The sequence below is a fragment of the Cyanistes caeruleus genome, chromosome Z, assembly GCF_971803275.1.
Source record: "Cyanistes caeruleus chromosome Z, bCyaCae1.hap1.1, whole genome shotgun sequence".
Lineage (NCBI taxonomy): Eukaryota > Metazoa > Chordata > Aves > Passeriformes > Paridae > Cyanistes > Cyanistes caeruleus.
The window spans coordinates 48,513,607-48,534,916 of NC_141732.1; the positions used below are offsets into that span (position 1 = coordinate 48,513,607).

A 21,310-nucleotide genomic window follows, 5' to 3' on the forward strand; every position below is an offset into this window, starting at 1 on the left:
AAACTGTAGAGTTTTCTCTGGTATTTGGGGTTATTTCCACTCCTTTTTATATGCAGCAGCTCTTTATGCTGGTATTCCACAAAATTTATAATTATCTTAGCAAACCACATCACACAGTACAGTGTCAAGTAGACAAGAATGTACTGGACACTACAAGCTATGAAGTGCTAACCAAATACATCTTTACAAATCCAGTACTGTTTCTAATTTGACTCAGGCCTAGCTTCACAATTCAACTGCAAACTGCACACTCATCTTATATAAGTAAGATGACAAAGGGAAGAAAAATTTTTGGGAAAAAAACCCGGCAATACACAACTTCAGAAAGCAGCTGCAACATAGTAGAAGGCACGTGAAAGTTGTTTATAAAATTCTTCCTTGCCTTCTTCCTTCTTAATCTCTCTAAAAAGGAAGCAAATGTATCTCCTATATTTCTTACAGATTGAAAAATATACATATTTTCATAAACTCAGGAGATGGTCTGAGTAGTGTGTGCTTGACAGATCATTAGAGTGAACATTTTCCCTGATATTCACCAAACACATAAAACTGTTATGCAAATGTATATATTGTTCCAACTTCGTGAACTAGTTAACCATTTCAAAAGATATTACAGCAACAATTTTTCTAGGTAATTTTTATAGAGCAGGTTTCTTGGCAATTCAATCCTATTTTTCTTCAGATGCAACGAAATCTGAATTTTTTAAGGCTAATCAATTCAATGTATGCAAGGGGCCATATATGCTGGTAAGCAATTAGGTCAATGGACTTGGATACTCAACTATATTTTGGCAATAATAGAAAGAGATCTAGAATATGCAACATTACAAAGAGCTTTGATTACTCTGTGTGTTGATATTGTACAGATGGATATTAAAGTGAACCCTATGATCATAAAGCAGAATAACATACTTTTTGATATGTTGTTTTAGCTGTGTGAGCAAATTCTTGGTCTTGCAGTACTTTTTGTGTATCAGCATTGAGAGCCTCTAGCTGCTTTATCAGCTCAGCCTGCTGTGTTGTATCTTCAATGTTTTGTCTGTAAAGATTCTGTGGCTCCTCTAACTCCTTCCTGTGCAAAACAAGAAGTAAAGAGAAATTAAGAAAAAGAACAATGCCCTCTGTTAAAAAATTGTATGCAAATAATTTAAATTGTAGATAATGAGCTTCCTATCTTCATTTATTTTTCTGTCAACTGTTTTACAAACACTGTAAATTACATATTAAATATTTATCATACACTTTTGAGAAATACCTACAAAACACTTAACTTTCAAAATGGAATGCCTATTTCCCTGTAATGCTTTAATTGCTCTAAAATGAATAAATTTTCACTACTTTATCTTTTTCTAATCAATATGCAGTTAACTCTTTAGCAGTGCCAAAATGTAAAATATGTAGAATACATCAACTGTAAACAGTTTAGGTCTCTTTTTGCTTAGAACAATCAGAAAAAGGTAAAACTTTTTTCTGAATTTGCAGAGTATATGTGAAGCAAGCTTTTTTTCTGAAATGCATCAACTCCCTAGACACATGAATATGTTTGCTGATAAATTACTTTTTGTCTGCAGGTATGGCATATTGCAACAACCATTAAAAAAGTAAGCAAAAACTTTGGTGCATATTATATAACATAATAAAAGCCCTATAAAAACAATAATAGGAATGGTGTTATAATGCAGCCATAGGATAGAACTAGTATAATCAACTTTCTTGACAATTTTACTGTACTGATGATAGATTTTCTAAATTAAGATCAAAGTACAGTAACACTTACAATAAACAATGATTAAAACTTCAAAAATTTTCTGTAACATATATTAAAAGTACAGATGACTCTATTAATCCCTGTTCATATATTTTCTACTTAATTCCCTTTTATTTCATAAGCACATTTCACACTAATATTACACAGAGATACCAAAATATATATTTAGCACTCCAACTAATTTTCTTCCTTACTTCTTCAAAAAATTGTCTACGTAACCTCTAACATATACATAACATTTCTGTGACTTGAATTCTCATTAACAGGAGTTATCATCGTATTTTTCTAATGCTTCTGGAGATATTCAGACAAAGATTAGTGTACAAAAGGTAAGCAGCATTACCAACTTCATTGTCATCTTCCAGGAAAAACAGAACAACAAATAAACAATTTTAAGGGAAGTTCACAGATTTTTTTTTTAATTAAAACATATGCCACTAATTAGGGTTTGTGACTAAACTATTATTCAATATAGATGCATGCAAATAATTATGCAAGAATTTAAATTACATGTACAACATGACAGTCAATTTTATTTTGTTAAGAAGCACCATTTTAGAAAGTATGCTAACAGAGCAACAAAGGATAACACTTAAGGACACGCTAACCATGCTTATTAGGACTTAATGTTAAGTCCTGCTGTTCTAAATGAATTGTAAAGTAGTTCCCCAAAGTTAACACGGGTAGAGATACATGAAAGACTCCTGATGTAAGAAAGTGCCACTGCAGTATGTAATGCATATGTACTAATTTAATTCCATTCAGAAGAATAGCAGCAGAAACACAGACACAGTGATATATATACATGTGTGTGTATATATATGTGTGTGTATATATTAGTGCTTTCTGACAGCTTTACAACAGGCTTCCAAAAAACCACTTCTTTTATTTCCCTGTGTGCATATATTATAGAAAATAACACATCTTTTCACTGCAGACAGTGAAAACACATATTATATTAATTTTGCACAGGTTCTCCAATCAGATCTTCATTTTATTGCAAGAGAAAAACATGGGATAATGTTGAATCCTCAAGACCAGTCTGCTATATTGCTACTCTTTAATTTGTATGCAAACATCAGTGCAGTTATCTGTGTCTGTCACCCGAGAATGCAGTATTATGTGTTCTCTAATGGTCTGCCCACAAAGTGTATTAAGGTCAATGGGAATCTTATTTGTTGACTTTATCAGGCTTCCAGTTATATCCTTAAGGGGAGGCGGTGGGAGGGGGAAACTAAGTCTTGCAGCCACACAAGAACAACAGCAGAGTCAGAACATATTAACATGTTGGCTTATGTTAAATTCAAGGCTTTTTAAGTGTAAGAAAACTCAGTCACAGCTCCATTATAATACATATTAAAAATCAAACTTTATTTATTCATGTTTCTACTTAACTTGCTTTTGTCTTTAGTGAATGAGGCACTATTTTTGCATAAAATAAATCACTGCAAATCAATGGGGGAGCCCTCTTTTACTTCACTTTTATAGACCAATATGGAAATTATGGTAACCTTACCAGGCACTATTCAGAATCAATGTGCAATACAAATAAATGCACATAAATAAGCACCTTTGATAATAGTTGAACCAGATCAACGAGGGGTGCTTTAAACTAGGAATGGCAGGGATCAAAGATGTTGATGAAATGACAAGCGAGGGAGTTGTGGCCTCGACTGGCAGGCAGAAGTAGACAGATAGACATGGACAGAAAAGATCTTGTGATTAGCAGCAGAATGTTCTGGAAGAATGTTCATTTTATATACATAAATAACAGAGTGCTCACTGTATGAGGGAGGTTCTTAAGAGTCTTCCTGATGACAGGGGAAACGGGTGATGACGTCTTCACAAACAACTCAATCTGAAAAAAGCCAGTCAAGTTCTGGAGAAGTGGATGTGGAGGCCTTCAGAAATATCAAGCAAGTTTGTTGCAGAACTGAGTTCAGGCTGAACTTCAGGGAAAAACAAGAAGACTTAATAGACTTATGAATATTAACTTTTCCAGCCAGGCTGGGCTTAAAGCTAATTTAAAGGCCTTGCAATGCATGATGGAGGTTGGGGGGATACATCTTACAGGAGGAATATGTAGTAGGTGCTTCAGGAAGGCCAATGGGGAAAGGAGGATGGCAAAATGCAGTCAGGAGTTTAGGATAAAAGGAGGCCATGTCTTCCAAAAACCTGACAGACACCATAGGGATATGGCCTAGTGGATTCTCTAGCTTTATTCAAATGAAGTTGATTCTTGCAGGACTCCTCTGTCTCCTTTGCAGAAACTAGCCTCTTACAGCATGATTTTTCATGCAGTGGGATATAAGCACAAACAGGTGCCTATCTGAAGCTGCTGTTCAAATGGACACAGCACATCTCCATGGAAGAAAATGGGAGCAATGAGAGATCTGTCTGCACCTGCTGCACTCAGTGGGATCACACAGACAAGCACATGACTGAAACACTGGATACAGGTTCTTTAGGAAGGCCTATGTTCAAAAGGAAGGTTCTTGGAAACTAGAGCAGTTAACTACATCTAAGTCTGTAGGAAGGCAATGGACCACATAATGGAGAAGATGATCACTAGGAGTTGTAAGGGGAAATAATATTTACAGATTCATAGAATATTCTTAGCTGGAAAGGGACCACAATGATCAGCAAGTACAACTTTCAAGTAAATGGCTCATACAGGGACTGAAACCACAGCCTTGATGTTATTAGCACCATGCTCTAACCAACTAGTCTGGCAGCCTTCTCTGAGGGAATTACTATCTCAGTCGATAAGGGGTGAGCACAGGACGTTCCTCTTTTTGATTGTACTAAGATTTTTGACACAGTCTCTCAAAAATACTATAGACAGACTGATAAGTGGACAGTAAAGTTCCCTTGAACTGGTAGAACTGCAGGGTTTGAAGAGTTTTGATCAATGATGCCAAGTCCATTTCAAGGCCAGGCACTAAAGGAGTAGCCTAGAGGCTAACATCAGGGCTACCACTTTTCAACATCATCATTAATGACCCAGACAATGGGACAGAATGTACCATGGCAACCTTGCTAAAGGCACAAAGAAGAGGCAGTCTGCAACAGATGTTTGTGCTGCCATTGACAGGGACCTTGACAGACCAGACAAACTGGCTGGACAGGAGCCTTATGAAGCTCAACAAAGACAAGTGTAAAATTACTGCCCCAGGAGGTAATAATCCTGTGCAAAAGCACAATCTGGGAACAGACATGCTGGAAAGCACCTTGTCAGAAAATGCCCTGGGGATCCTGGTGGACACCTGAGTGGCTATCAGATAATAATGTGGCCTTGTGCCAAATGCCAATGAAATCCTGAGCTGTGCAGAGGATAGTGGTGGCAGCAGAGAAAGGGAGGTGATCCTTCCCCTCTAGTCAGAAGTTTTAAGACACATCTTGATGCTGTGTCCAGTTCTGGGCTCCCCAGTACAAGAGAAACATGGCTGGAGAGAGCCAACGAAGGGCCACAAAGATAATCTAAGTATTGCAGCATCTGCTATACATAGAGAGCCTGGGAAAGTGTGGTCTGCTCAGCCTGCAGAAGGGGTAGTTCAGTGGCAACTGAACTACCAACATCTATAAATACCTGATGGCAATCCAGAAAGAAGATGTAGATGCATTCTTGTAGGTGGTGATCAGTGACAGGAAAAGAGACAATGAGTACCAATAAAAACCAGATGAAATTTCAGCGAAATATAGTAAAAATATCCACTAAAAATGACCAAACACTGGAAGAGCCAACTCAGAGAGGTTGCAGAGTCTCCATTCTTGGACATACCCAGTTTGGACACAGTACTGGGCAGCCTGCTGTTACTAGGATCTACTGGAGGAGAGTACTACATCATCTCCAGAGGTGTCTGCCAGCTTCAGCCTCTCAGTGGTTCTCTGTGATTCTGTTACTAATCTGTTTGTCCTGTGGTCAGAGTATTCAAAATCAACCTCAAAATATTTATTAACATGCTTACTCTAAGCAGCAAACAATGAACACTCTACAAGATAGGCACCTTATCCTGTCACTGCAGCAAGATAAGCATGTCAAGTCCTCAGAAAAACTATTAACTTGGGTGAGCAAGTAAGAGAAGAAATAACCAAAACTCACTAACTGAATGTAACCAGTATAACAAGTGGCATTTAACATATATGAGCCATTACCCACACTATATGCAGGCATCTATACATACATACCAGATATATAAAAAGATATACATCTACATATGAAATATATAAATTATACTTAAGCATGTACATACATACATAGATACATACAGATATACATATACAAATATAAGCACATGATGATAAAATGTTTCAACATACTATACATTTTAAAGAAATACAATTTTAAGAAAAAGTCACCATGAGCAACAGTAATTGAAAAAAACTATCAGCTAAGACCCAAACTGCAGCACTTAAATCTACTTTTTTCCATAGCCCTAAACCTCCCAAAAATTAGCAGACTATGATACACTAAGAGCTTTTAACTTTTTAAAGAGTAAAGTCAGCAGGTAGTACTGAGAATTTAAAAAAAAAAAAAAAAATCTCACACCTTAAGAAGAATACAATGGAAAATTAAGAAATTTACAGGAAGTGACCTGCACTCTTCAAGCAAAAAGGAAGAGTGTGCTATGAAAAACAGTCTGGTTTTTCTCACGTCAAAATAGAAGTGCATTACTAAATTATTTCAATACCTGAAGTAAGACTGTTGGTACAGTAGCCTTAGTAGACTTTGCTTTCAGCATTGCAAGGCCGATGCTACGTGAAGACACCACAAAAGCAGACAGCAGCACGACTCAAATATCTGACACCTTTTACAACCAGTAACAATATTTAAGTCACTAATATTGCTTAGGGTAGAAATGTCTGGTGCTCACAGACATTTCCTTCTATCCTTAAAACATAAGATTAAATAAAACCTTTCTGTCTTGGTAGGGGAAAGGGGCCTTGTATGCCCCTACCAATGGTTTTACAGTAACCTGTAGCTTCCCAGAGATGTAAATGAAATTAATAGCTATTGCCATTCCACATGCTAGGTAACCTTGCTACAAACAGAATTAAGAACCTACACATCATTTCAGGTGATGTTCTTAGCTTTGTTTCACCACCACAATTCTGGGGAATATACTCGGACTTTGAGCTCAGCTGCCCCTGTTACCAAGGGAATACAAGGTGGTTTGGGGTAATTCAAGAAATCTTTAGATTCCATTACCTAAAAATAGTCTAAAAGTAGTCTAAAAATAAAGCACAGTGACAGGTCCTATAGATTATGACTTCTCGTGGAAATGGCATAAATACTACAAAATGGTTTTCAGCTCACAGCAAAGAATAACCCGAAAAATCCAATAGGAGCAAAACAAGATTTGAGTGAAAATCTGACTGCTTCATAATTTACAGCAACTACATTGGAAGAAGTGGTGAACAGGGTGGGGGCACAGAGGGTGAGGGAGTAAAAACAGGAACATTGTTAGAGAAAATAATAGTCGGAAAATCATCAGGGATAGATTTGGACTAGATACAAATAGAAGGAAAGAAGTCATGGCCCATATTTCCACTAAAAACACTGGAGCAAGAAATTAAAATTAATTTTAGAATATATTTTACTATATTTGCAAACAGTTTCATATTTCCTGGATACTTGTGACAGCAAGGCTCAAGTGAGTCAAACAGACCTCTCTAGCTTGATGTTCAGTGCTCCACTGTGTTCTGTGTCAGAGCACAAAGCTCTAGACTCTGGTATTTAGTGTAATTTTAAAGCAAAAAATCACCAAGCTTGAAAACGAAAAGGTTATCACGGACTCTAAAGAGATCCAGAAAATCTGTACTGAATGAAAACATGAAAAATATAACAAGAAAGTGCATTTCACATGTAATTCGGAAGCATGAAATTAAACCCAGTGAGGTGAAGAGTACTTTGCAAAAATTAAGCCAAAAAAATAAAGGTAATGGCTTCTTGAAGACATTCACCATACAGAATGTATCCTGCAAATACTGTTTGTTCACTGGTCCTAGAAATTGTATCTTCTGCACCTCAAAACTATGTGGCAGACTTTTACTGACACACGGCAGTATTTTCAAGAACACCTTGTTATTCTGTAGAACCAGAGGTGCACTGGAGTATTTCTTCAATGCTTGATCTCTGCTAATTTGCCGAAGATAAAAATTCTCTTGATGTCTACAGACACACCTGTCACTAAAGCACACAAAATGATTCACATGACCACTCTCAGTGTCAGAACAAAACCTGTGACTTTATTCTCTGACTCCAGTACTTACAGATTCTCAGCAATGACCAGGGATTGGATAATTAAGCTACCACCTTACCAAGCATGCGATATGTCCATCAAAAGATGTTTCTTAGAAGAAATGTGATAAATAACTTATGTTTACAGGACTTCAATGGGAAAGTAACTAAAACTATGAAAACATTATCAGAAGGCTTAATTTTCAGGATGACACACACCTACTGTTAAACTAAAAAAATCTCTTGCCAACAAACTGACAGATATGCACAGTGCAGGAAGTTGTGAATGCACAAGATACAGAGCTCTAGTCCACTATGTACATATTGCCTTGGAGACCTCCTTCTCCAATTGAACACAGCACCTAGTGCAAAAATTTTGGACAGCATTACCAAGGTGTCAGCAGATGTATTTTTCAAAATCTGCCTATGCTGTATATGAAAGAAAACACCAAATGAAAGAAGCCTTCCCTTTTTTCTTCTTCTTGTTTCTAATGATTTCAATTGTGTTCCTGCTCTGTTTTCACAGAATGAAAGGGTGGGGAATGTAGAAAGGCAGCAAACAGGGAGACAGAGCACGGGGGAGAACAGACACATTTGCAAGACAGGTTGTCTTTTTCAGGTCTGAAGTTTGAAATTGATGATGGGAAACTGAAGATACTAGGGAGGATGGGGTATTTTTCACGCTATTTGTCAAAGAATTTTTTGCCAGCATCAAATGACAACCAATCATTCAATGTGATACTTTCATAAGACTAAATTTTAAATGGATTAAAAAAAAACAAACAGTTAACATAAATAGAAAAAATTGAATGTTTTAATCATGAAGCCAACACAGACTTTGTAAGACTTTGGCCTAGAAAGATGAGTAGATGGAAAGACTTCATATTCTCCTCAGATTTTTCCTTTAACTGCAGAGTTGTTACTTTAACTTAAATGACTTCTTTTGGACAAAGATTTGTATAATTTTTTTTTTAATTGAAAAACTATAGAAATGTAATTTTCTCTACATACTGACATCTCAGGAAGATAAGGAGAAGTGTCACTATTCTGTATTAAAAAAGTACAAAATATTTGCAACTCTTAGTATGTATTGCTAACTGCTGAAACTGTGAATTTTACATAATACAAGCTTAAGCCTTCTTCATAGCAGAAATGTCAACAAGAAATTTGTAGCTGAAGTTCATTGAGATTAGCAGACAGGCATTAGCAGACAATTAATTATCATGATACCAATCAAATATATACATACAGACATATGAAGCATAAGTCACATACTAGTGATATCAAAAAATACTATTAATTATTGCAATACAAACAAGAGTCTAGGAAGGAAAATATTAAAGCCCACAAAAAACAGCTATATGATTGCTTTACCAAACCGTTTTACATGAATTTAGAGGACTGGTTATATGGAAAAACATAGAAGAAGATTTCAACTTAAAATAAATATGGTATTCATCTCTTTATTACCTCACGTTCAGACCTTATATTCAAAAATGTCCTTATTTTAATGAATTCTGTCAAACTACAAGAGGTTGTTTAGCAATTAATAGAAAAGACTACATTTTGAGAAATTTGAAGTTCAAAGATTTGGCCAATTCAGATTGCAATATCCTAAGCTGAAACCAGCAAGCAGTAACTTTGCAAACTTGATTACCTAAACGATTCTAAAATGTCTTCTTTGCTGTCCTCAGTCCTCATACATATATATTTTTTCTAAGAACAATTTCAGGAGATAAATTCTATTAGTCTATTGCTGAATTTCACAAATTCCACTGACTGCCTCTTTCAATACAATTTCCCAATAAACTTATGTTCATTGACTTTTTAAAACCCAACCAGTATTATTCCTTTTAAACACGAAAATCTTTTTTCTTGTAAAGACATCATCTTTCTTATAGAGATTTCAACAAATAGACAATTTAGGCATCAGAAATCATATTTCTTGGTTTTCAGGGTTTTTTGGGTTTTTTTTTTTCCCAAAAAAACACTTAGATACTGACTCCTTACAGAGAGATTATTTGTGCTTGGAAAGTAAAGAGGAGTACCCTTACCAATGATTCCTACTTCCCAACAGCAGTTCTTTGGGCAAAACCACAATTTAAAGGAACGTTGAAGGGAACATTATTTATCTAATATAGGAATGAAACACTATGCTTCTGAAATTAAGAAGTCAAACAAGAACAATCTCCTGACAATCCACTGAGTTACCAATTATCTTCTGACATTACATTCATTCTGGGGAATTCAGTAGTCCTTTCAATTCGTAGAATTCATTCTGTCCTTTAGTTTTTCCAAGACAGAAATAATGCAGCACTAATCTTACAGATTTGGTGTAAAAAAAATAGTGTGTGAGACCTAAGATAAAGCTTAAACCACTGCACTTTAAACGTTTAGCACCATCCTATGTAGACTTCTGCTGACTTGTCAGATTTGACTCTAATTAAAAAGTTAAACTTAGGCTTAAAGCTTTTTCAAGTTTAGGGTGTTTAGTCTTTCTAATTAATGTTTATGTCACTAATTATAATGTTACTTTTTTACTTTCAGTAGAGATTGGTAGTTCTTTGACCCAGTGCAAATTACAGAAGTGTAATTGCTAAAGTCTATCACTACTCAGAAACAGGTAAGATATACCAAGAGTCAAAATGTATCAGAAAGTGTCTACATAAACTTGTAGACTTCCAAAAACCTTACCTCTTGTGAACAGAATGGTAAAACACACTGCTACACAAAAGTATCTCTAATGCATGATACCATTTTGCAAATAAAACAACAAGCTCTTTGAGAGGATTCAGACTTAAAGTTACTATGAAATAGTTACTTAGCTCCAACCACATCACAACCATTTTGGAAAAGTTCTTCCTGTTTCACGTCTACCTGAGATGGTAAGTTACTGCATATACTGTGTAAACTTTTTATTTTTTTCTTGTCTCTCCTAAATCAGTTTCCAAATTCTGCAAAGAAAGCATCTGAAATGCATTAATGAAGAAGAAATAGTTAAAATCTACTATGCAAGTAATCTATGTATATAGATATATAGATGTGCCCATACATGCATGCATACATTTATTGCAGTCTAAGCAAATGCATACCATTATATGTGCATGTATGAAAAATGTTAAATACCAGAAAAAAAAGGTGTACTTCAAATTTTAGGTGACAACCTTTTCTTTACTCTAAGAAGTTTTCCTTAACTCAGTTGCTGGATGTGGAAGGAGGATCCTGAATCAAATCTTTGCAAAACAGCACTTCCCTATTTAACTACGAAACTGATTATACCTTGTTTCTTATGTAGACATCCCTAAAAAAAAAGCAGCTATGCATTCATTGTTTTAAGCTCTCACAAAAGTTTACAGTATTGTGTATATGAAGTATGAATCATAGATACAGATTCATTTCTGAGACTGCTTGTTAAATCTGTTTTTATTTTGCACTGCTAATTCAGTGCAAGGAACAGTTACTTCAGGAAAAGAAACCGCATACAAGAAAATTTCTGAAAGTACACACTGAAAACAACACAAACAAACAAGGTCTGCCTTTTACCATAAGCTCTACTGCTGAAATTAGTCAGCAAACTGCAAAGGTGTATCCAGGAAACACAGCAGCAAGGTAGCTTACTCAAACAAGACTTCAATCTCCACCTGGCTAGACCTTGCAATAAACCTTGCTAGAGTTCCCTCAGAAGAGCACATCAGTCCTTAGGAAACTTTGTATGATTATTCTCTCCAGAGGTCTTTGAGGCAAGAATGGAAATATAAATATTACAGCAATATCTAGAACAGAATTTCAGATGGTGGCAACAGCCTTAGACCTGCTTTGGTATTAAGCTACTCACAGATGCAATCACTCATTCTCAGTAAGGCAAATATTCCAAGATTCATTAATAATTTAAAATAAAATCCTCCTCGTAGAATATCATCCCTAATCTACTGCCAAAAGTGTACTAGTTTTCCATTTACATATACACTTAGTTAAAGAAATAAGAGAATGCACATTTTTCCCTTTCAGAAATGATGCCTCAAATACTGTGGTTATCAAAATATTTCTATAACTGAAAAGTGAATAATGAATTTCTAAATAAATTAAATTCCTTAAAATTGCACAAAAATTTCTTATAGGTATTTAGATATATCAGAAGTGCACTACAATCAAATTCCTTGAAATTGTACAAGAACTATCATGTCCTGTTAGTAATAGTAACACTGATGTAAGGAAATAGCAAAATCTACATGTGAATGAGGTAGGAAATTAATTTGTTTCCTGACAAGTATCAGGCTACATACCTGTTGTAGTCAAATGAGTCACGATTCAATGTCAAAGACTAGGTGGAAAAATTTAGTTTTTCCTTGAATAATGAAAAAATTCAAAATTATAAGAGACAGTTCACTATCAACACACACATTTTTTAAATTGTAATAAGGTATTTATAACTTGCAGACAAATAATTGTAGGGTTTCTCCTCAGTACTATTTTCCTCTGCAGCTAAAGGTATTGAATATGTGAACAAAAATTGTAATAGTTCATATATTCTGTGAATAAATTCTATTTGCCTATTTCTAATACTACACTATAGAGTTGCAGAGGTTTTCCATGGAAGAGATGAAAAAAATCTAACATTACCAATGCTTTAAATTCCCATCATCCATTGGAGAGTACAATACAATGAATATGTAACACATTATTTTGTCACAGATGCAACTTCAGAAGTAATATCTAATGAGAAAATTTAAGATCAGGAAAAAATATCTCTAAGTACTTTATTTGTGACATATTTGACTTCAAATAAGTCAAAGGTTTCAAGTAAGAAATCAATCAGTTCAACCTTTTTGAACATATTTTGAAAGCTTGAGTTTTTTGGAAGCATTACTGAAAGAGTAAAACATGAAAAAATGGAAGGGAAAAACTTGTTATACAAAATATTGCAATATTATATATTGATGTACAAAAGCTCAGCTGAATATTGACACCCAAAATAGAATCCTAGAATGGTTTGGATTAGGAAGGATCTGAAAGGTCATATGGTTCCAACCCCCCCTGCCATGGGCAGGGATATCTCCCTACTAAGTCAGGATACTCAAGGCCTTGTCCAGCCTGGTCTTGAACATTGCCAGGGTCAGGGCATCTGCAACCTCCCTGGGCAATCGGTTCTAGTGTCTCCTCATCCTCATAGTAAAGAATTGCTTCCTAATCTCTAACCTAAATTTCTCCTACAATTTGTATTCACTCCTCCTTGTCCTATCACCACAGTTCCTGACAAAGAGTCCTCCTGTTTCCCTGTGGGCCCTGGTCAGATCCTGGAAGGTCGTTCCATAGGAATTTCTCTTCCTCAGCCTGGACTGCTGTCGTTCTGATTGGGAACGGCGATAAAGAACGACATGGACTCTCAAGGGAGTCACAACAGGAGAATTCTCTGGTTTATTACTTCAGGCCTGTTTTATAGACTGGTACGTGGAAAGTACAGAAAGGAAACTCTTATTGGTTAGCAAAGTGCTACATCACCATCATTGGTCAGGGGGGGCTCACCACCCCTCTGACTCTCTCCTGCAAGGAAAACAAGAGGACAGACAAACAGCACCTGGCAGTTGTTTTCTGTCTCTGAGGATCGTTTTGAAATCCTCCTATGAATTTCCCAGGCTAGCTTCTCAGGCAGGACTGAGAGGCCATGGGCCTGCAGTCTCTGCAGCTCCCTGCAGCCTGTTCCAAAGCTAGCATCCATAATTCACCCTTTCCGTTAGAAAAAATAAAAAAGCAGTGTTTGTTACATCCTACTGGGCCCTTGTAGGACAGAGAACAAACCCAGCTCAAGAGGTTTCTTTACTAGAACTTTGAATGGATGTTGATCTAGAATTTTGGTTTACGTTTTGATGTTTAAGAATTGTTTTCCTTGCAAGGACTTGATGGTTGAGTCTAATATTTCTAATTCAGTGAATTAGTACACACACTATATAAAACATTGTTAGTCTGTTTGAATTGACAGTCTAACTTGTCAATAGAGTAGTTTAAAAGAACACTAAAGTGATAAAACTCACATTAAGTACACTTAGATTTATACTCAATGACACTCTACTCAATTTTACTATGCAAAATCTATAAACTTTTTACAAATCAATTAACAATGCACAATGCAATTTATGATGCTTTGATCCCCCCTTCTTATCCCCTTTTTTTTTTTTTTTCATTGGATTTTCTCTTTAAATATAATTGAGGGGTTTTTGAGGGATTTATAAAGTTTACATGGTTGTTGTTATTGTTCGTCGGGTTTTTTGACTGGATTGTGCTGAATGAGGAAGTTTATGGAGGTTTCACTAAGGATGGATAGGATGCAGACTCGTTTAGGATGATTTTTGGTTGTTAGAACAGCAGTTTGTAAATTTCTGGGAGGTTCAGGGAATTCGAAGTTACCATCTCTTCGTGGCTGGTTGTCAGCTCTGTAAACACAAGACTTAAAAGGTACAAGGTGAGTAAATTTGGGTCCCGCAGGGACTGCAGGACTTTGGCACGGCTCAGGTCATTGGAGCCAACGGACATGGCACCGACCCCGAGGCATCTCCTCGGGCCGGTGCGGAAGGTCCTGGCGGGGGGCTTGTTGCTCTGTTTCCCTCCCCCGCCACTTTTTTGCTGGTACTTCGGATGTGTGCGGGGGGGCGCGGGGCCGCAGAACTCGGCCCGGCGCTCTCCAGCACAGCAAGCGCGGGGGGAGCGAGGCTCGCCCTCCTCCTCTCCCCGCACCTCCCCGCTGGAGCGTGGGGGGAGCGCGGCTGAGCACGGAGGGAGCGAGGTGGGCGCGGGGCTAGCGCGTCCCGCGCACGCGCGGGGCGAGCGAGGCCGCCGGCCCCCCTGCCGCTTTCTCGCTGGCACTTCGGATGCAGGGGGCGGGGCGATGCCCACCACGGGTCTGGCCCCAGCCTCAGATTTGGGCTTGGGCTCGGCTTTTTCGGGGTCGGCTGGCGGCCGCCCGGGCCGCGGCCGGTGGCGGCGGGCAGGTGCAGGGGGAACGAGGTTGCTGTTCCCCCTCCCCCCGCCGCTTCTCTGCCGGGGGGAGCCGCACGCCCCGCCGTGTTGGTACACGGGGGGTTTTTCTGTTGGCAAAGCCCGCGCGCCAAGCTCCGCGGATGGCGGGCGCTCAAACTGTTCTGGAGAGGGAGATCTCTGGCTTGCAGATTGCTCTTGTTCGCTGCTAAAGTCCTCCGAGGGCCCGGGCAGAGCCAAAACAGCACTACGCAGTTCATCCACGGTTTCATCTCCCAGTCCCTCATCTTGTACAATGGAGGAACTTTCGGCATCAAAGTTTCTCATCTTGGTTTCACTGTTTTTAGGCTGGCACTGTTCCAGTGCCCTAAAGATCACTCTCCATGTTGCTGCTAAGTCGCACGCACTGGTATTTCCCGCAACTAGCTCAGTCTACAGGTGGTCCCCTGCTGACCACCAAATCTCAAGGTCAAACACACCATTCGCAGTCATAGCAAACTCCTGCGCTTTTACCCAGTGGAACAAAGCGCGCATATCTTCTTCAGGAATACAGAGTCTTACGCTCAGCAATTCAGGAATACAGAGTCTTATGCTCAGCAAGGCATTTTTCCATGCAAGGCAGACCAGCTGCTCGTTAGTTAAATTACAGTTTTCTATTATGAAAACTTTATCTTGGCGGCTCCGCGAATGCAGTAATGCAGATGCTATTGGCTCTGACCCGGGACTTCGAGCTCTGCTTCGCCAAGACGGCTGTTCCAAGCCCGCTCACCGGCAGGCTCCACTATCCCGTTGGTTTTCAAAACCAGCTTCCTCTAGGAAAGCCCGGGAGAATTCCACTTACCCCTCCAGGGGGAAGGGCTGGCTTTTTTCCCGCTCGCTGCTTACCCTCAGGGGATTAGCAGGTGTCGTCACGCCAGTTGCTTTCTGACCTCGGGGGTCGGCTGCACATCACGTCGGGTTACCGGACCTCGGGGGTCGGTTCAACATCACGTCGGGGTCACCAGATGTCGTTCCGATTGGGAATGGCTAGAAAGAACGACACTGGACTCTCAAGGGAGTCACAACAGGAGAATTCTCTGGTTTATTACTTCAGGCCTGTTTTATAGACTGGTACGTGGAAGGTACAGAAAAGAAACTCTTATTGGTTAGCAAAGTGCTACATCACCATCATTGGTCAGGGGGGCTCACCACCCCCCTGACTCCCTCCTGCAAGGAAAACAAGAGGACAGACAAACAGCACCTGGCAGTTGTTTTCTGTCTCTGAGGATTGTTTTGAAATCTTCCTATGAATTTCCCAGGCTAGCTTCTCAGGCAGGACTGAGAGGCCATGGGCCTGCAGCCTGCTCCAAAGCTAGCATCCATAGACTGCCACAACCTGCTCAGTCTGTCTTTGTAGGGAAGGTGGTCCAGTGCACTCATGGCCCTCCTCCAGACTTGCTACAGGAGTACCACATCCTTCTCATGTTAGGAGTACCAGAACTATACAGGGCACTCCTGGTGGGGTCTCACAAGGGCTCAGCAGAGGGGGAAAATCACCTCCTTTGGCCTGCTGAGGCACCTCTTTCAATGCAGCTCATGACACGGACCTCTGGGCTGCAGCTGCATGTTGCTGGCTCATGTTGAGTTTTCATCAACATCATACTTTTGACCACGAAGTAACCTATAATATTTTACACTCAATTTCTGAGCATATGCACTTTTAAGATCATATGGAATGTATCACATTCCCTTGTTGATACTGTAGTCAAAAAATTTAATGCGTAAACATGCTAGGTAAATTTGTGAAAATTTACCTAGCACAAATACTCCTAATCTGGGTTTTTAAATTACAATCCATTTCAATGGACAATGTTTAAAATACAGGCTTTTTAAAGCCTATTTTTTTTAAAAAAAGCACCACTTAAAATAGTCAAGGCATCAAATAATTCAGTTATATGAGAGAGAAAAATGCATATTTATAGATGGCACAATACAAGACAGCACAAGAAAAGGTGAATTTAAAAGAGCTTCAAACATGAAAAGCATAAAAAAAAACAAGGGATGAGGAAGCACAGTTATGCCCATTATGGAGTCACTCTGAATTAACACCACAGTTTTGTTATTTGTAGCTTCAAACCCTTTGAAAGTCACTTTCAAAGACAGTAGCTTTGTTTTCATGTTTTTTCCTATTATATATTATGACAGAAGTGAGAGTAATTTTTCAAGGTCCCATCTCAATAAAACTCTCATTTTTCAGTGGAACTAAATCCAGGCTCCTCTTGAGAGAGATGGCTGTTTCTTTGGAAGTTCTGACCTTCAGACTTCAGACACTTCAAAAAGTACTGTGCTAACTAGGAATTAACAAAAATAAACAAACAACTCACCAGTAAGAAATTCCACTATCTTTTACTTCACTTCCACTTAAAATCTGCCAGTCTGACATTTTTTCATCTACATACAAAGCCTTTTGTGACTTGAGTTTGGGGAAAAATACATTCATCTTGATACTAAACAATAGCTTAAGTAACCTCCACCTAACGAACAACGAAATAAATAACTAATTGATACTTAGATAGGGAGACAAGCTGGCTGATAGACAACTTTTCCATTTGTTCACTTTTAGGACATATAGAAAGCTGATATATAAGCTCTGGGAAGCACAAAAGAAGCACAAAAAGTTCTCAAGAACTACTTTAGGTAGAAAGCAAAGACTTAATCAACTTCCTGTACACTCTACATAATTTATATGAAGGTAGATACAGAAAAGACAGACAATAAAACACTGTTGTCAGCTTTTTAGCCATCTTTTCAGGTATCCTCCTGTTAACCTGTCTCACTCTGATTTCAGCTAATACAACAAAACTTTAAAGAAATGTTCTGTAAAAGGACAAATGATCCATAGCAGCTTTTCCTTTCTCTCAATTTGAAGAAGTTGAATTTTATACCTGATTATAGTAGGTTACAATAGCAACCAGCCATTGAAAGGGAAAAGTGGCACTTTTCTTCAATGGAAATGGTTTGAAGACAGGAAAAAAAAAAAAAAAGGCTAATAACACTTCAGCCTTTGCACAGGTGACTATTCCAAAGAAGCAATCAGTAATTAAGATCTCATATTTCTACCATCTAATACATATTTTAAAGGCAATGTTGGGCAAGCTTATATTGATAAGGATTAATTTTATTCTTTCAAACACAGGAGACTTATATAGATAACATCTGTATGCAACAAATCATTAAGATTCTTAAATGGCATTTTTATTACTGAAAAACATGTACAAAAAGATGCTGATTCAACTCCCAAATTAAAGGGTGAGAGGCAGCCAACATTCTCAGCACCCCTGGATGCAGTTCATTTCAGGTTGTCCCAATGGATGTGTACTAGTCAAGTCCTCTCAGGTATCTTCCGACACATCCACTCTTAGTATGTCACACTGAAGTCTGTCTCTAGGCAGAAACTTTTGGGGACACCTTGGATAAGACTGAGGCAAAAACAATTATTTAGTACCTCTGCTGTATTTATTAACTTTTGTAATTAATTCACTGTTCCATTTCAGCACCAGGTCCCCATTTCCCTTGTTCATCCTTTCACTGAACAGTTCAAGAAATTCTGGTTGTATCAGTCATTATTTGCAACTCTCAACTGCAGGTAGGTCACTACCACCCTTCAGTGTCCAGACAATGTTTCTGAACTCCCCCTCTACAGCTTTCCTCATTTCCACTTCCTGAATACTGTTTTTCACCTGCAGCCTACACTGGAGTCCAGTGGTGAATTCCATTTAGTCAAGCTGATCTCCCGAGATATCCACTTTTTTTCCCAAGTGGACCTTCATACCTGAGCTTGGAGGAAGCTTTCTTTAAAGACATGGTAGCCCTTCCTGAGCATTTTATTCTTCAAAACTGATTCTCACAGGATTCCACCTACAAGTTTCCTGAACAGCTGAAGACTCTGCTTCTTAACTCCAGGGCTGTACTGTGCTGCTTTCCTTCCATCATTGTCTCAAGGTCTTGGCCTCGACAACTTTATGGTCATTACATCCAAGACTGCAACTGATTCTTATTTTCTTAACCTGTTCTTCCTAGTATGTAAACAGCATATCCAGCTCAATGACATCCCTGGCTGTCTCAGGCAACACTTATCCCGAGAAGTACCTTCCTTTCACATTCTAGGCACCAACTCGACCTGCTTGTAACACCCCTCTGAAAAACCACCACTAATTCCCATCCGTACAATCGCCCAGCTCTTTCATCCATCAGCACGCCTCATCGGACGGGAAGACAGAGACGTAAAAGTTACTCTGATTGTGTTCATTGAAGGGATGGGTAACAGATTTTTAATAACTTGTCCAATATTACAAGCACTAAATTGGGCAACTTAAAAATTATTTTAGCAGTTTGGAACACATTAGATTTTTTTTCTTCCAAGAATCAACAAATCATTACTTGTCCTGGGAACTCTATAGTCCTTTAATCATAACCAGTCTGAAGAAGTTAATTTGAAGCAACTTTACTTCAAATGTTAAAAATCTGAATTAAGCTCTTTCAACAGAGTTTCCATTACCAGAACAATCCAAAGCATCACCAAAATCGCTAGTGCAAGAAAAAAAGGGCGTTTCTGGGTGAGGTGTTAATTCCATAGTTATTGCAATGAATGTATTTCAGTAATAAAAGAACACAGCATTGCAAGTATATATTCATCATGTAAATAAAAATAATCCCATACCTAGATGTGTATATAAGCAGCTGTTGAATTAAGATAAGCCATGTTTGTGGCTCATTTATTAGAAAAATTTTAAAAACACTAGCCAATTTCCACCAGGAAAGAAGAAAAACTAACATTTAAATAAAAACTACTCTATAGTGTGTATTCAGTTATTTCCTTTCTTTGCTTTATCATAAACTATGAAAATAACTTTTTAATATATTGTAAGCAATAAGACACCTCACAGAACAGAGACTTTTGGAGGCTAGGACGCAATTTATTTGGAACTACATGTTCTTCCAAAACAACAAAGATTAAGTCTACTGCAACAAGACTATAAGTAAGTAAATTACAAATCAAGAAAAAAATTGTTGTAATACTTTTAAGCTTTTATTATTTCACACTCATATATATATTTATATATATATATATGTTATCTCAAAATACAGCATCTTTTATTTTTTAATGATTACATTTTAAGATGACTATTTGAAGTCAGATTCCTGCTTTGCAGCATCAATTTTTAAAAAGCTGTGGGTCTTAAGTGATAGCATGTAAATGAATGCAAGTCCCCACTGGTAGATTTGAATATATAACTTGCTATGTAAAGAAAATAACTTGTAATGAAATGTCTGGAGAAGTTAATTCTCAAATAACATCCAGGAGTCCATTCCGCTTCGTACCTCTATTCTGGCATCATTGCCAGATTTTTCTTTTTACCATTGTGCCTCCTGCTTCCTCAGTTTCTCCAGGTCACTTAGCAGGTCAGCACAGCATATATTTAATCCCTTATTTTCCTCCTCCAGGTTTTTTATAACCAGTCTGTTTTGCTCTTCCTTCTTCTGTGCACACTCCTCAGTGTCCTGTAGAACAGTACCACAAGGGCCGATAAACAAAAAAGTGAGAACTAATCAGCAAATATAAACTGTGCAGTTTTACCCTCACAGCAGCTTCTATATTTGATGGCCAAGGTCACCTGTGTACTTTTATTGGCCTCTTTCATGCAGGTGGAAGGGTCATATTTTTTAGCTGGATGACAGCTTTGATGAGTACACATTTGCAAAGAGCCCATTAATTGATCAAGCTGCCTTTGATGCTGTCCCCAGCTATTTTTGAGACCCACACAGACATATCCTCCCAGACCTCAGCTTTATCAATTAATAATGCCAGTCCCATCAGAATCTAATTACAAGAAGCCACATCTTCACACTTCTACTTTCTTTGCTCCATTTCCATCATTAACTATTTATCTGAAAGTTATAAAGCTTGGATTCTTGGCTTTAAAGCATCTTTCTCAGTTGGTATGTGAGAAAACGGCAAGGTATAGCAAGGCCTAAGGCAATTTTTTCTCCAAGCTTGTCACTTTCTGTGCCACAAAGGCTGACACTGCTTAAAGAACTACTTCAAAGCTACAGTCTTATGAAACTATGTACAAGTCAATATACCTTAAGTTCTTGGCTTTTATCTTTAAATTTCCAGTTCAAGTTACCGAATTCATTCTTCAAACGGGCATTTTCCTCATCCACAGCACTTTTTTTCTGCATTAAGTTGTTTATCTCCTGCTGCTGTCCTGTAAGCCTCTATTTAAAAAAAACCAAAAAACCCTGTTCTTAGACAAAAAAGCAAGTGCAAAAGAGCATGCATGTTCTGTGTT

At 38.0% G+C, this 21,310-nt stretch overlaps 1 protein-coding gene across 1 annotated transcript in view; it reads right to left on the reverse strand.

The window, feature by feature from the left end:
- The window catches only part of CNTLN (centlein), a 191,104-nt gene that overhangs the window by 110,499 nt on the left and 59,295 nt on the right, over window positions 1-21,310 (reverse strand). The window contains 5 exon segments of the mRNA XM_086869809.1: window positions 901-1,072; window positions 10,831-10,933; window positions 10,936-10,963; window positions 20,340-20,519; window positions 21,102-21,236. Of these exon segments, the coding sequence (XP_086725935.1) occupies window positions 901-1,072; window positions 10,831-10,933; window positions 10,936-10,963; window positions 20,340-20,519; window positions 21,102-21,236 (618 nt within the window).